General features: G+C 35.0%; 1 protein-coding gene across 3 annotated transcripts; it reads left to right on the forward strand.

The window, feature by feature from the left end:
- Positions 1-7,022: 7,022 nt before the first annotated feature.
- On the forward strand, positions 7,023-11,645 carry LOC107858589 (protein mago nashi homolog). 3 transcript variants are annotated; one of them, XR_007052001.1, is made up of 4 exons: positions 7,148-7,502; positions 9,165-9,341; positions 10,451-10,558; positions 11,383-11,491. XR_007052001.1 is itself a non-coding variant. In XM_016703319.2 (3 exons), the coding sequence occupies exons 1-3, from the start codon at positions 7,284-7,286 to the stop codon at positions 11,440-11,442; spliced, it is 456 nt and encodes a 151-aa protein (XP_016558805.1). In that variant the 5' UTR covers positions 7,023-7,283; the 3' UTR covers positions 11,443-11,645. The 3 variants fall into 3 exon arrangements, 1 of the variants encoding a protein (XP_016558805.1); XR_007052002.1 differs by having other exon boundaries at positions 10,632-11,466; XM_016703319.2 differs by lacking the exon at positions 10,451-10,558 and having other exon boundaries at positions 7,023-7,502; positions 11,383-11,645.
- The last annotated feature ends 369 nt before the right edge of the window (positions 11,646-12,014 follow it).

Consider the following 12,014-nt stretch of genomic DNA (forward strand, 5'->3'; position numbering starts at 1 on the left):
TTTTAAGTTTTAGTCATTAAACACTGTCATTTTAACCCGTAGCGCATTGCGGAGCCAGTGTAAATGACGATTGGAAATTTCCAGTGAAGATGTGTGATCTTGGCGCGTCGCACTAAAGACCAAATTATTATTTGGCAGTTTCTAGTGTCTCTCCGCGATTCCACCATGTCACGGCAAGTTTCCAGGTCACAAACAAGGTGGCAACGCAATTATGCTACATCACGCCACCATGCATTTTCCCAATTATCCCTTTTCTAGTGGCTTGGCGTGATAGTAGCATGTCGTGCCAAGGCCAAAATTTGGGATCTTTAGTTTTCAGCTTGCATTTTAAATTCGTTTAAGGGTATCTGGGTCTTTTTCCTAAGACCTAAACTCATCGTAAACATAAAATTTAACCCCTAAGTAACCTAAATACTCATCATTATTCAATTTCTCTCAACTTAAAGATCCCCTTTTCAAGAATAAAAAACCCTAGCTCTCAAGAATCAAGGCCAAATCTCAAGAACTCACCATCAATCCTTCCAAATTCATTATCCTAGGTATGTTAGATGTTCATCCATGGAGTCCAAGTATCCTATTTAAATTATAAAATTTTGATCTTTGCAAGTTAATTGATTTTAAATTGTGATTTCACCCATGAATCTCCATGTACTATTGATTTTATACCATGATTTAATGAAATTATTGTTGTTATTCAATCCTTCATGTTTTAATATTATTATTTATTGAATTAAACCATGACTTAATATTATTATGTCGAATTCATGCTATTTCTATAAGTTCCATGACATTTCTATGATTGTTTTAAACCATGAACTACAAGTGTTTGATAAAATGCCTACAAAAGTGATTGATTTAATAAAAGTCTTCATGCTTTGTCCCCCAAGCTTTAGTGTCATTTTATCATTATTGTTTTTGAGTCCTGGGGGTATTGAATACCCAAAAACCATAACTGTTTATGTAGTCTAGTCTCAGTACATTATAGAATTGTCTTCAGAACATACTACGAGCATTATCAGAATAGTCAGATATCAGTCAGTTAAATTCAGAACAGTCTAGTATTTCAGTGTCTTTCAGTTGGGAGTAAAATTTAGCACCGAGCGAGTATAGGGATGGAGGTTTCCCCATCAAATAGGTAGAGTCAGTAGTAGTCCCTATACTCCAGAACTACATAGCCAACATAGGATATGAGAAGTCACCCATCAGATTAGGCTTGACAATCTCGCAGGGGTCACCCGTCAGTTTAAGCTTGACATCCTTAGTCCTTTGGACATTATATCAGTTTAGTGGATCTACACAGCCAGTGTTAGTACCCGTGGCATGGTATTAATACCCTTCCAACTGGGTTACAAGTTGGACCCCAATTAGCTCAAATTAGGAAATGTTGGTTAGAAGATACCTCCCACAGTCTCAGATATAGTCTCAGTTACAGTCCCAGTTCATTTATTCAGTCTTAGTATTGTTTGACCAAAGAATATAGATTTCAGTTATTTCAGTATTTCAGTATTTCAGTTTACAGATTTTACTTAATTAATGTTATATGCTTGGTCATGCATCCTCAGTATCTACAGATTTCTATATATCTTTAGTATTTACATATTTTCATGCATACTCCGTATTTACAGACTTCTACATATTCCTAGTACCTACAAATTTCATGCTTTCTAGTTAGTACTCCATGTTTTACATGTATATTCAGTTAATTATTAGTTTTGTTCATGAAAGCATTTATATCAGCCTACCTCATTTAGCATACAGTATATTTAAAGTACCGATCGCATACCTTTTCTTTTGCACTGTGATATTTTATAGCATAGGTTTAGATGATCAGTTCCTGGTTCATGATTAGACTTATCAGATCCTTAGCAATAGCAGTGGTGAGTCCTCATACTTTAAGGACAGGCTTACTTTATTTCATGTCTCAGTTTAGTAGTTAGTTGGAGTTAGTTAGGGCATGTCCTTTCAACTCACAGTCATTTAATTTTAGAGGCTTATCGGACATTAGAGTCAGTTATTCAATATTCAGATATTATAGTTAGATATCCAGTTTATCAGTATTTTATCAGATTCAGTTATTTATTTTTGTAGAATTATATTTTAGTTTTGAATTCAGTTGTTAAAACCTTATGTTATGTCAGTATTTTTCCGTATTTATGATCATGTTATCCAGTGCTCACAGCAGGTACCAGCTTATGGGTTAGCTTGTGGTCCCTCGAAACTGTAAGCACCATGTGACGCCCAGGGTGTGCTCTCAGGGCATTACAGGAAGGATCTGCACATGATTCTCACATATTAAATAATACGTTGGAGAGACCACATAGTCGCCAAGTCCACCAAGGTAACTTATTTAATATAAAGTAGTTTATAGGAATAAGTAGGTGAACAATGTATATTAATTAACTTTAGTTTGACTTTGTAGATAAATATTATCTTGTAGATGCAGGATATGGACTTCGTAGGGGATTTATTCCTCCTTATCATGGAATACGCTATCACTTGCAAGAATATAGTGATTGTCCTCCACAAAATAAAAAAGAACTATTCAATATTCATCATGCATCATTGAGATCCTCACTTGAACGTGCCTTTGCCATTCTCAAGAGACAATTTTGTATGATTGACAATGAACCCTTTTGGTACTTTAAGACACAAGTGGATGTGGTATTAGCGTCGTGTATTTTACATCCTCACATAGTTGATTTGCATCCATATGACATGATAATACAAGAAGTAAATATTGAAGCATTAATTCAACCTCAAAATGTTCAAATTACTCAAAGTTCTCAAGGAAGTCAAAGCTATCAAACACAAAGAGAAAGACCTTAAGAAGCTAGACAATGGTCATCAAAAAGAGATGTAATTGCTCATGCCATGTTTATAAATTATGATTAGGAGGGGATGAGGGACTTTAGTGTATTAAGAAAACTTTGATAGCTAAATTGATAGTGCTGCTTGTTTTTGCTTTTTATATTTCCTTATTTCTTCTTCCTTTTGTAGTTATTGGGAGAATCCTTTATGAAAAAATTACTTCTATGATTCATTATTATTTTTCTGTTATCTTTGAGTGTTGTTCTTTTTGCTCTTTTTCTTTGATATATGTAGAGCTCACATATTTCTACTAATTTTCATTTGTGTTCTGTTGAGTGTGACTTGTTCAATGTAGTTTCTTGAATTGTAATATTAAATCATGGGGACAAAAGGAGAAAAGCAATTTAGGTAGACAAAGCTAATGGGATATTTGATGTTGGAGATTCTAATTGATAACATTAAGCAAGGGAATAAATCGACTAATCAATTTAAGGCCAGCTCATTCAATCGTGTTTTGAATGCCACTAACGAACAACTAGGAATGGATTGTTCATCTAAGCATGTGGAGAATCATCTTAAAACAACAAGAAGCACATGAAGTACAATCAAACACTACTAAACAAAATAGGTCTTGGATGGGATGACAACTTAAAGATGATTGCAGCAAGTCCCGAAGTCTATGTTATCTATATTCAGGTAAAATGAGCTTGTTCACTTATTTTCTTATTTTCTTTTATTTTATCTGGTATTGATTTCTTTTCTGAAATTCTGATTCAAAACAATCAGAATATAATAAAATATGCCAATTTTAATGAAACTGTATAAACATGACAATTTTTGGTAGTTAAAATATAATAAAATAAGTTTATATGGAATACCAATTAATATTATATCTAGAACAATCAGAGAATTTTTTCATTTACATAACATTTAAAAATTTATTTGTTTGATGAGGCATTCTCTAAAAGCTAATGACAATAATAGTTGATTATGATGATGGTTGGAATGGTGGTCGATGGTGATAGTTGTGCAGTGGTGGATGGTGAAGGTCCCTAGTAGTGATATTATGTAGTTACGACACATGGTGGCAGTAGCAGTGGTGTCGTGATGGTTCATAGTGATGTTTATGAAATAGTGGCTGGCAAAGGAAGTGGTAATTAGTTGTAATTGTGTTGGAAGTAGCATGCAGAGTGGTGATGAAAGATTATTTCACAAAATTTTTTAGTGCATATCGGCTTATAGTTTTTAAGATTCTTTACAGGAGATGAAAAATCATATATGATAAGAGCAAATAAGTGGTTGAAAAGAATTAAAATCAAATTTGAAATACGAACCATTCAGACGCAAACTCCCATTAAGTAAAACAAGCAGGGCCAAGTTTTAGTTGTAAAATTTTGTCAATTTACCAAATGATAATCCATCCATTTCATTTTATATGTCTTAGTTTGACTAAGAATAGAGTTTAAGAAAGTATAGAAGACTTTTGAATCTTGCTGTCTTATATTAAAGATATGAGTAATGTATTATAAAATACCACACAATATGCATATGCAAGTGTAAACACCACAAATTAACTTATGAAAAAAATACTGCTGATTTAAGTTTTGACTAGAGTATTAGATTGTATCACCGAAATAGAAAGGTAGAATCGGGGCATAGTTATTCCTACAAGAGAGGGAAAAAGGCTTGAGAAAGCATCCCTGAAAGGAAAATATCTGAAAAAGCGTTAGCAGGGGTCTCATTTCTCTCGTCCTTGCAGAATACATAAGGAAGAATACACCATGGAAGCATTACAAGATAGTATGTTAGTATAACATTCCCAAGCACAGCTATACCTAAAGGAGAATGAGAAACTTGTATTTTTTAGGGAATTACTTCAAAGATAAAATGGCATGCACTTAAAGAGTTGAAATGTATTAGAAAGCATTAGAAAATAAGCCATAATGTAATATGCAAAAATAGAAAAATAGAAGCAAGAACAATGAGAATCACATACATTACTGGTGGTTATGCTACCAGCTACCTATATACTTAAAAGTTAATTTAGTAACTTATATCAGTACAAAAGGATTCAAATTAAGAAATGACCTTTCTTGGTACAATTTGTGTATATTTTGTCCTCTCCAGGCCCCACTTTCTAGGAGTATACTGGGTGTGTTAGTTGTTGACAGAAAACTTCATAAAATTTTGGAATTGTAAGCTTAATCTTTGGGCTTTGCATACAATTTTAAGTTAGTGACTGGAGGTAGTTTCCCAGGTTTGAGGCTTGGTATATTGGATTCCTCCCTAATTAACTTACTCTGTCTCGGTTAGTTATGATGAACTTCGTCTATAATAGTAGTATCCAAGGGACATCGGTCCAACTTGTGAACTCGAGTAAGTTACTAATCCCTCTATTCATATTTACAGTTGTATGTTGTAGAGTTTCTTTGTGATCTTTTTAAAGATGGAAACAGAAATGGATACAATATTGCTTGGATTTTTAGTTGATTAATAGTGTAAACAAGACTACAAATCCAACGAGTGAGTTGGTCTGAGCTATAAACAATATATTCATTTCAGTGTTGAACTTGAATTTTTTCGTCTTCTAAGAAGGTAAGAAAGGTAAGAGAGCATACTATGTCCTATTTAGCTTCCTATATGCAGTATGTGTTTATTTGTTTTCTGTTTGGATTTCTGGCAATATAAGCTAAGCATTTTTAAATGATTCTGTTATTGCCTAGTTTAGTACCTGCGAGTTTTGTCCCCATTGTTGAAGTAACCAACAGTAACAGTGTTGCGACCAACAATTACTTCTCCCCTAGGCATTGGCCTATCAATAACTTTTTGTTTTTGGTTGAGAATTTATTTATATGCATCACTGTGTCCACATTTTTTAGTTGTTGTGATTGTTATGGTGTGTTTATGTTACATTATCCAATTAGAACCAAATGGAATTGATACCAAATTTTTTCTAATTTTTGTATTGTAGGCACATCCAATCATGATAAGTTCATCAATAAAAAAATTGATATGTTTCACGAAATGTCTCTTGTGTGCGGGAATGATCGAGCTAGGGGAGATTATGCTAAGTCATTTGAAGATATTGCTTTTGATTATTGTTCTGAGAAAGATAATGATAATGACATTGAAGGACCATCTATGGAAAAGAACGTGCAAGTGACCGAAACTTCTCAAGTCAAGGCAAGTTGCAAAAGAAAGCATTCTTTTAAGGTACAAGATGTCGTAGGTGATATATCTATAAAAGTTGGAGAAGTGGCAATGACAATTGGTAAGATGGTCGCTAGTTGTTTAGATGTGACAAAGTTGTACGAAGAAGTTATGGCAATGGAAGGTTATAAGGAAGAGTTCTCCGGTGATGCTTTTGATTATTTGGTGCAAAACGATACTTTAGAAAAGGCATTCATGATTAAAAAATTAAAATCTCTGTAAGGTGTGGTTGAAACAATTCAAGCAACAACAATAGTTACATATATGGGTTGGAATTAGCTTTATAGAATTTGGAAGCAATTATTATTCGTGCACTTTTGTTTTTGATAATGTTTTATATATTTGCTACCAAAGTTCTCTCTTTTGTGAATTTGAGGGAATATTGATTAAGAAACTTAAATTATATAATTAGTAGTTGCTTAAATTTTAGTGACTTGTAATATTTTGATACTCGATATTATTATCTACTTTTGTACTCTTTGTATCTGCTTGATGCTGGTAATAGAACAACTTCATAAAAAAAAAAAAAACTAGCCTTGCAAGACTTTGATTTGTATCAATTGGCATTTCTTCGGCATTATATTTTTATTATTTTAGTTCTTTGGCCAATTAAGGCTTAAGCTTCTTCAACTTCAGCAGTAAATGATATTTGCAGAATATAATAAATTAGGAGAAAACAATTGAGAGTACTGTACTGCCTTCTTCTACCTCTAAATCAACTCGCTACCAACTTTGGAATACATAGTATTAGATGTGGATCAATATGAGTACTTCACTGTTGTGGACTAAATATATCACTTAGATTAGTTAACTAGAAGCTGTTTGAACTCACCAAACGTACAGTAGAAAACATTTTTTTAAAAAATACTCACCAATCAAATATCATAAAATATTTTTCACTTCTCAATCAAATATGAGAAAATAAATAAAAATCATCTTATCTTTTAGAAAAAATTTTTTTCAAAAAAATATTTTTTCACGAAAAACATTGTCTATCATACCAAACACACCCATAGATGAAATAAAAGAAACAAAAAAGAAGCAAAAAGAGAAGTGCAAATTTGGTGCTGACAAAAAGGGACCCATGACACTTGTTGAAACATAAAAGGTGTCTCACACAATTATGGTAGGTCGTGCCTCACCCAAATTAAAAATTTTCCTCAACTCAAAGGGTGTTGTATTTGTTTGGACCTAAATAAAGGGGGGAGACGCCGACGCCATTGACAGTGCATATTTGTGAGAAGAGAAGATTGCAGCTGCAAATTATGGGGGAGATGGGAGAAAACGAGGAGTTTTACCTGAGATACTACGTGGGTCACAAAGGAAAATTTGGGCACGAGTTCTTAGAATTCGAGTTTAGGCCAGATGGGAAGCTCCGTTATGCTAATAATTCCAACTACAAGAACGATACTATGATTCGTAAGGAAGTCTTCCTTACCCCTTCGGTTCTCAAAGAATGCCGCCGCATTGTTGCTGATAGCGAGGTTCCTTTTTGCTCTCTCTCCTTTCACTTTTGTGTTTAGGGTTTTGGTTTTTGGATTAATTTACAGATATTTTTTGCTGTATTATACTGTGACGGAGCTAGGATTTTCATTAGGGTTTGGTCAAAGTAAAAATTTTATTCAACGAAATAACAAAGATTTACAAATAGCTCGGTTGGAATATGGAGCTAGTTCTCAAGGTATCCTCTAAATGGCAAACAAGCCAACACTAGTTGCTACACTATAAGCAGTAAATTTTAGTAGCTTGCTAATTGCATATAGGAAAACAATTTAATGAAGTCAACATTCCCCGTCATTTTTGTTGACCTTGTCCTGCAGTGTGCAGCTGCAAAACAATCTCTTTAATTCAACTCCGATCTGTTGCTGAAATCTACATGTAGTCATTTCACTCCATATATGGTAAATATCAGCTGCAAATAGCAACTCCAGAATACCTCTTTTGCTGCGTGAAATTATCACTGTATTAAGCCTGTCAACCTCTTCTTCTCAAGGGAGGATGGGGCTGATCAATCCCAACCATTGTTGTATAGTCCCCCAAATATAATTAGAATAAGGACGAAAAAAGAAAAGATGCGGGATATGCCATACTCGTATTACATAGCACACACTCTTGATCCACCTGAACCTCCCATTTTGATAGTCTGTCAACAGTAGATAATCTACCATGATGTGCTAACCAAAGTATGAAGTGGTGTCTAGGTAAAACACCTCTATCCAGTGCCAACTTCTTCCAAGTGACCCGTGACAATGTGGTAGAAAAGCTGCATAGGCTTGTTTGATGCTAAATCTGGCATTTTTAGCATAAGAATTCAGCTTAGCAGGCCAAGTATTTTCTGGAACAAACCATCTCCTAGCCTCAAATGTAAAAGTACAATTTTAACCATGTAGAAATGGTGTAATTACTGAAGGCGGTTCCTGGATCTGCCCTGGTTATATATTGTTTATGGGTCTTAACTTTGCCTAGTGCAGTGCATAGTTAGTCATAAGCTAGTTTAAAGGATGAGCAGTTTTAACTATGATGTGGAGGACTAACTTATCAAAAAGATTATAATGTGGAAGATTCATATTACTAGTTTGAGATTTGAGTCATAGTTGATGATTGATTGGTTGATTTTTATGGTATTTCAAGTTGCTGGCTATTAGCTTTTGGTTCTTATGTCCTGATACTGCCAAAATCGAAGTTATTTAAAGACCAGGGATGTGGAATGCCAATGAAAAGAGAGGAATACCAATTCTTAGAGCCATTTGGATCTAATAATGTTAGTGAAGAAGCAAAATTATCATCTCAGATGAAAGATAACCGTGATATTTGCAGTAATTTTGGGGGTAACGTTCATTGCAAAGAGGCCAAATTGCATTTTGATAACATGATATCTAGGTGTGAATTTCTAGTATCAAATTGGTGAAAAGAAGATCGTCTTGTTGTATTCATTTGCATCGTTTTCCTAGGAAGAGTTCCTTTAGGAGGGGAGGGCGGTGTGGTGGAGAGATGGGGTTTGTTTTATTTGGGCTGATGTAATGTGTGTTTTGTGCAACTTCGACTTTGTATCCCTTCCACCTCCTTACTTCCTCTGTATTATTACTTTACTATTATTCTGATTATAAAATGAAAGAAGTAAAAGATTTTGGGTATGTTTGTTGTAGATCATGAAGGAAGATGATAACAACTGGCCTGAACCAGATAGAGTGGGGAGACAGGAGCTTGAGATTGTGATGGGAAATGAACACATATCTTTCACTACATCTAAGATTGGTTCATTAATGGATGTGACTGTCAGTAACGATCCTGAGGGACTTCGTATCTTCTATTATCTTGTTCAGGTTTGATCATTTTTCGTTTTTTACTTCTTTATGTGGATATTCAAAAACTTCTTGCAATAAGTTGGAATGGTGTATGTATTATTTAGTGAAAATTGAATATAAATAGCTCATATAGAAATGCAAACATCATTCTGGCTATTATCATCCATATTTTGTTAAATAAAAGAAAGGAAAGAGCAGCAGAAATTCATGAGGAAAGAATACTTACCTCCTGAATCAACTTCATCTTTACAATTCTTGCTAATTTTAGTCCTTCACCTTCCTACGTTCTGACAATAATGATTCATGGTTGACATGAAAGTAGGATATGGTATTAGTCTGGAGGGGGGGGGGGGGGGGGGGAGTTAGAGTTTAGACTTAAGAATGATGAAGGAAGAGGCTAGGTGCGGAGAGGTCAGCAGAAACTTGGAAGTCGGTGAGGTGGTATCCAGTGTTGTCAAAGGCGCGCTTAAGCCCTGAAGCGAGGTTCAAAACATGCTGAGCACTTTGCCTCTCTTAATGTGTGCTATAGTATCGTGATCAAGGTTCTAAGGCAGACTTTCCCTCGCTAATGAGCCTTTCCCGAAGAGGCTACATTAAACAATTGATATTTCACTTTATCGTATTTTTTTTTCCAGTTTCGTTGTTCATATATTTGTCATTCATGCTTATAATTATTATCCTTGGACCGCACATATATATTTGTATTTTTTTTCTCCCTTTGCACCTTTTTTCGTTAAAGCCCCCACTTTATTTGTGCTTTGCTCTTAAAGCCCCAACAGATTTTTATGCACAAATGGTCCAGGGATACAACGGTGTTGAAGTTGGTCCGACTGTTTTGAGTGGTAAACGTCAAGGAGGAGACAGCCATTTCATATATTTTATGCACCAAAAAAAATATGAGAGCACACTCTGGGTTACAGAACAAAGCAGAACCTTTGATATATAGGTTTTTCCAAAAGGGAAACTTAGGCTTATGTTGAAACTGATGAACCTTTGGTATATAGAGCTTTTCCAAAAGGGAAACTCAGGCTTAAGTTGAAACTGATGTTGTTGTTTTGAGCTTGCTTAGCTTATGCCAGACGCGTAGTTACTACACTTCTCACTGGTATTGTGTTGTAATTGTGAAGGCTTGAATTTGTGATGCATTCTGTGCTTATTGGATCTTAAAACCTCTCAAGTAATTGGAAGCCGCAGGCCAAAGGACCTTAAAAACTGTGGTCTCCAGTCCTAAACTGGTAAAATCTACTGATCCTCTCACTTATCAGAAAAAAAAAAATCTCATAATCTTCTCTGTTCCTTTTATGTCAGAGAGGTTCTCCAGGATTTCGTGTTCTCAGCCAATTAGTTCCATTAGCTCCAGGTTTTCCTGTTCCATCCCTAATAATGCAAATATTTGCACTGGTGATTTATAGTGGCTTTGCTTCAAATGAGGTTCCGAAGCACAATGACTTCCTCTATCATTTTTTATTAGTGCTGGTGTCCGGATCAGCTCTTCCTCCGGTACCTGGTATCTCTCACCAGCACATGCATGAGGCAAATCTGCTAACCAAGACTAAAAAGATGAAAAGGAATCACTTAAGCTTTCTTTAAGCGCAACATATTGAAGCTACTTGGAACATGAAGAGTCTCGAAGGATTAGTTATCTTGTGACTATGTTGTTGGCAAGTGAGTTTGGATAAAGAAAGCTATTCTATCATCTGAAGCAGAATATAGTAAAGTATGAGCATCCCCCCCCCCTCTTTTTTGGGTGGGGTGGGGGACTGGGAGGTAGGCATAGGGGAAAAGTTACTTTTTGGACATGCAATTATATGTCCTGTGAATTGCCAAAGATTCCTGCGAGATTTTCTCATTTCATATAATCAAAATATAGTTCATCTCCTGAGCTAAAGGAGGGAAGAAAGACAGGAAAGTAAACTCACTTTGCTCTAATTAGTTGTTTATTGAAAACTTGCTGCAAGTCTGCAACAGTTGACGTGTTATTATTTTTTAAAGCAAGAGTATCTTGATGCATTTCTTGAAGTTTGTTTCAGCACCATGTGACTCTGGTTTCTTGGTGCAGGATCTGAAGTGTTTCGTGTTCTCTCTCATCTCACTCCATTTCAAGATCAAACCCATTTAACTCGTGTGTGTGGCATGCTAAAAATTATCTGGATATGCTCGTCTTCATGTTCTGATTGTGTTGAATTGTGTATCCGAAGAGATTGTGCCGTTTGGTGGTGGTCTTTTTTTTCACATGTATGGACAAGTCCTTTTGTTTTGTGAGAGAAGATAACTTCTCTGTACTCTTCACCATTTATTTGCGCATATTTTCCTCTTTACTCATCTTTGCTGTTTCTGTCTAGTATGTTTGGTCAGTTGTTCTGCAGCAATATTGGGAGGTATTTCGTCACGTAATATCTTGGGAAATTTGTTTTTGGTATCGACGCTGTTTGGCATGATAAACAAATGGAATGTGGCATGAAAGAAGTCGTTTTCCTAAAAAACATCATCACGTCTGTAAATAGTTTAACCTATTTCACTGATTCCGTGCACTTCTACTAATTTTACAAATACTTGCCACTTTCATCATGTACTAAATAATTATGTCCACTAAAGCTAGAGTTGATGAAAGAAATCACACAATGTTATTTGTCTCTAGCAGTTTTTAACTCATGAGTCTGGAGCTAAAAGAGACATTTTTTTTAGACTTAG

Source organism: Capsicum annuum, chromosome 2 (genome assembly GCF_002878395.1).
Source record: "Capsicum annuum cultivar UCD-10X-F1 chromosome 2, UCD10Xv1.1, whole genome shotgun sequence".
In the NCBI taxonomy this organism is placed as follows: domain Eukaryota; kingdom Viridiplantae; phylum Streptophyta; class Magnoliopsida; order Solanales; family Solanaceae; genus Capsicum; species Capsicum annuum.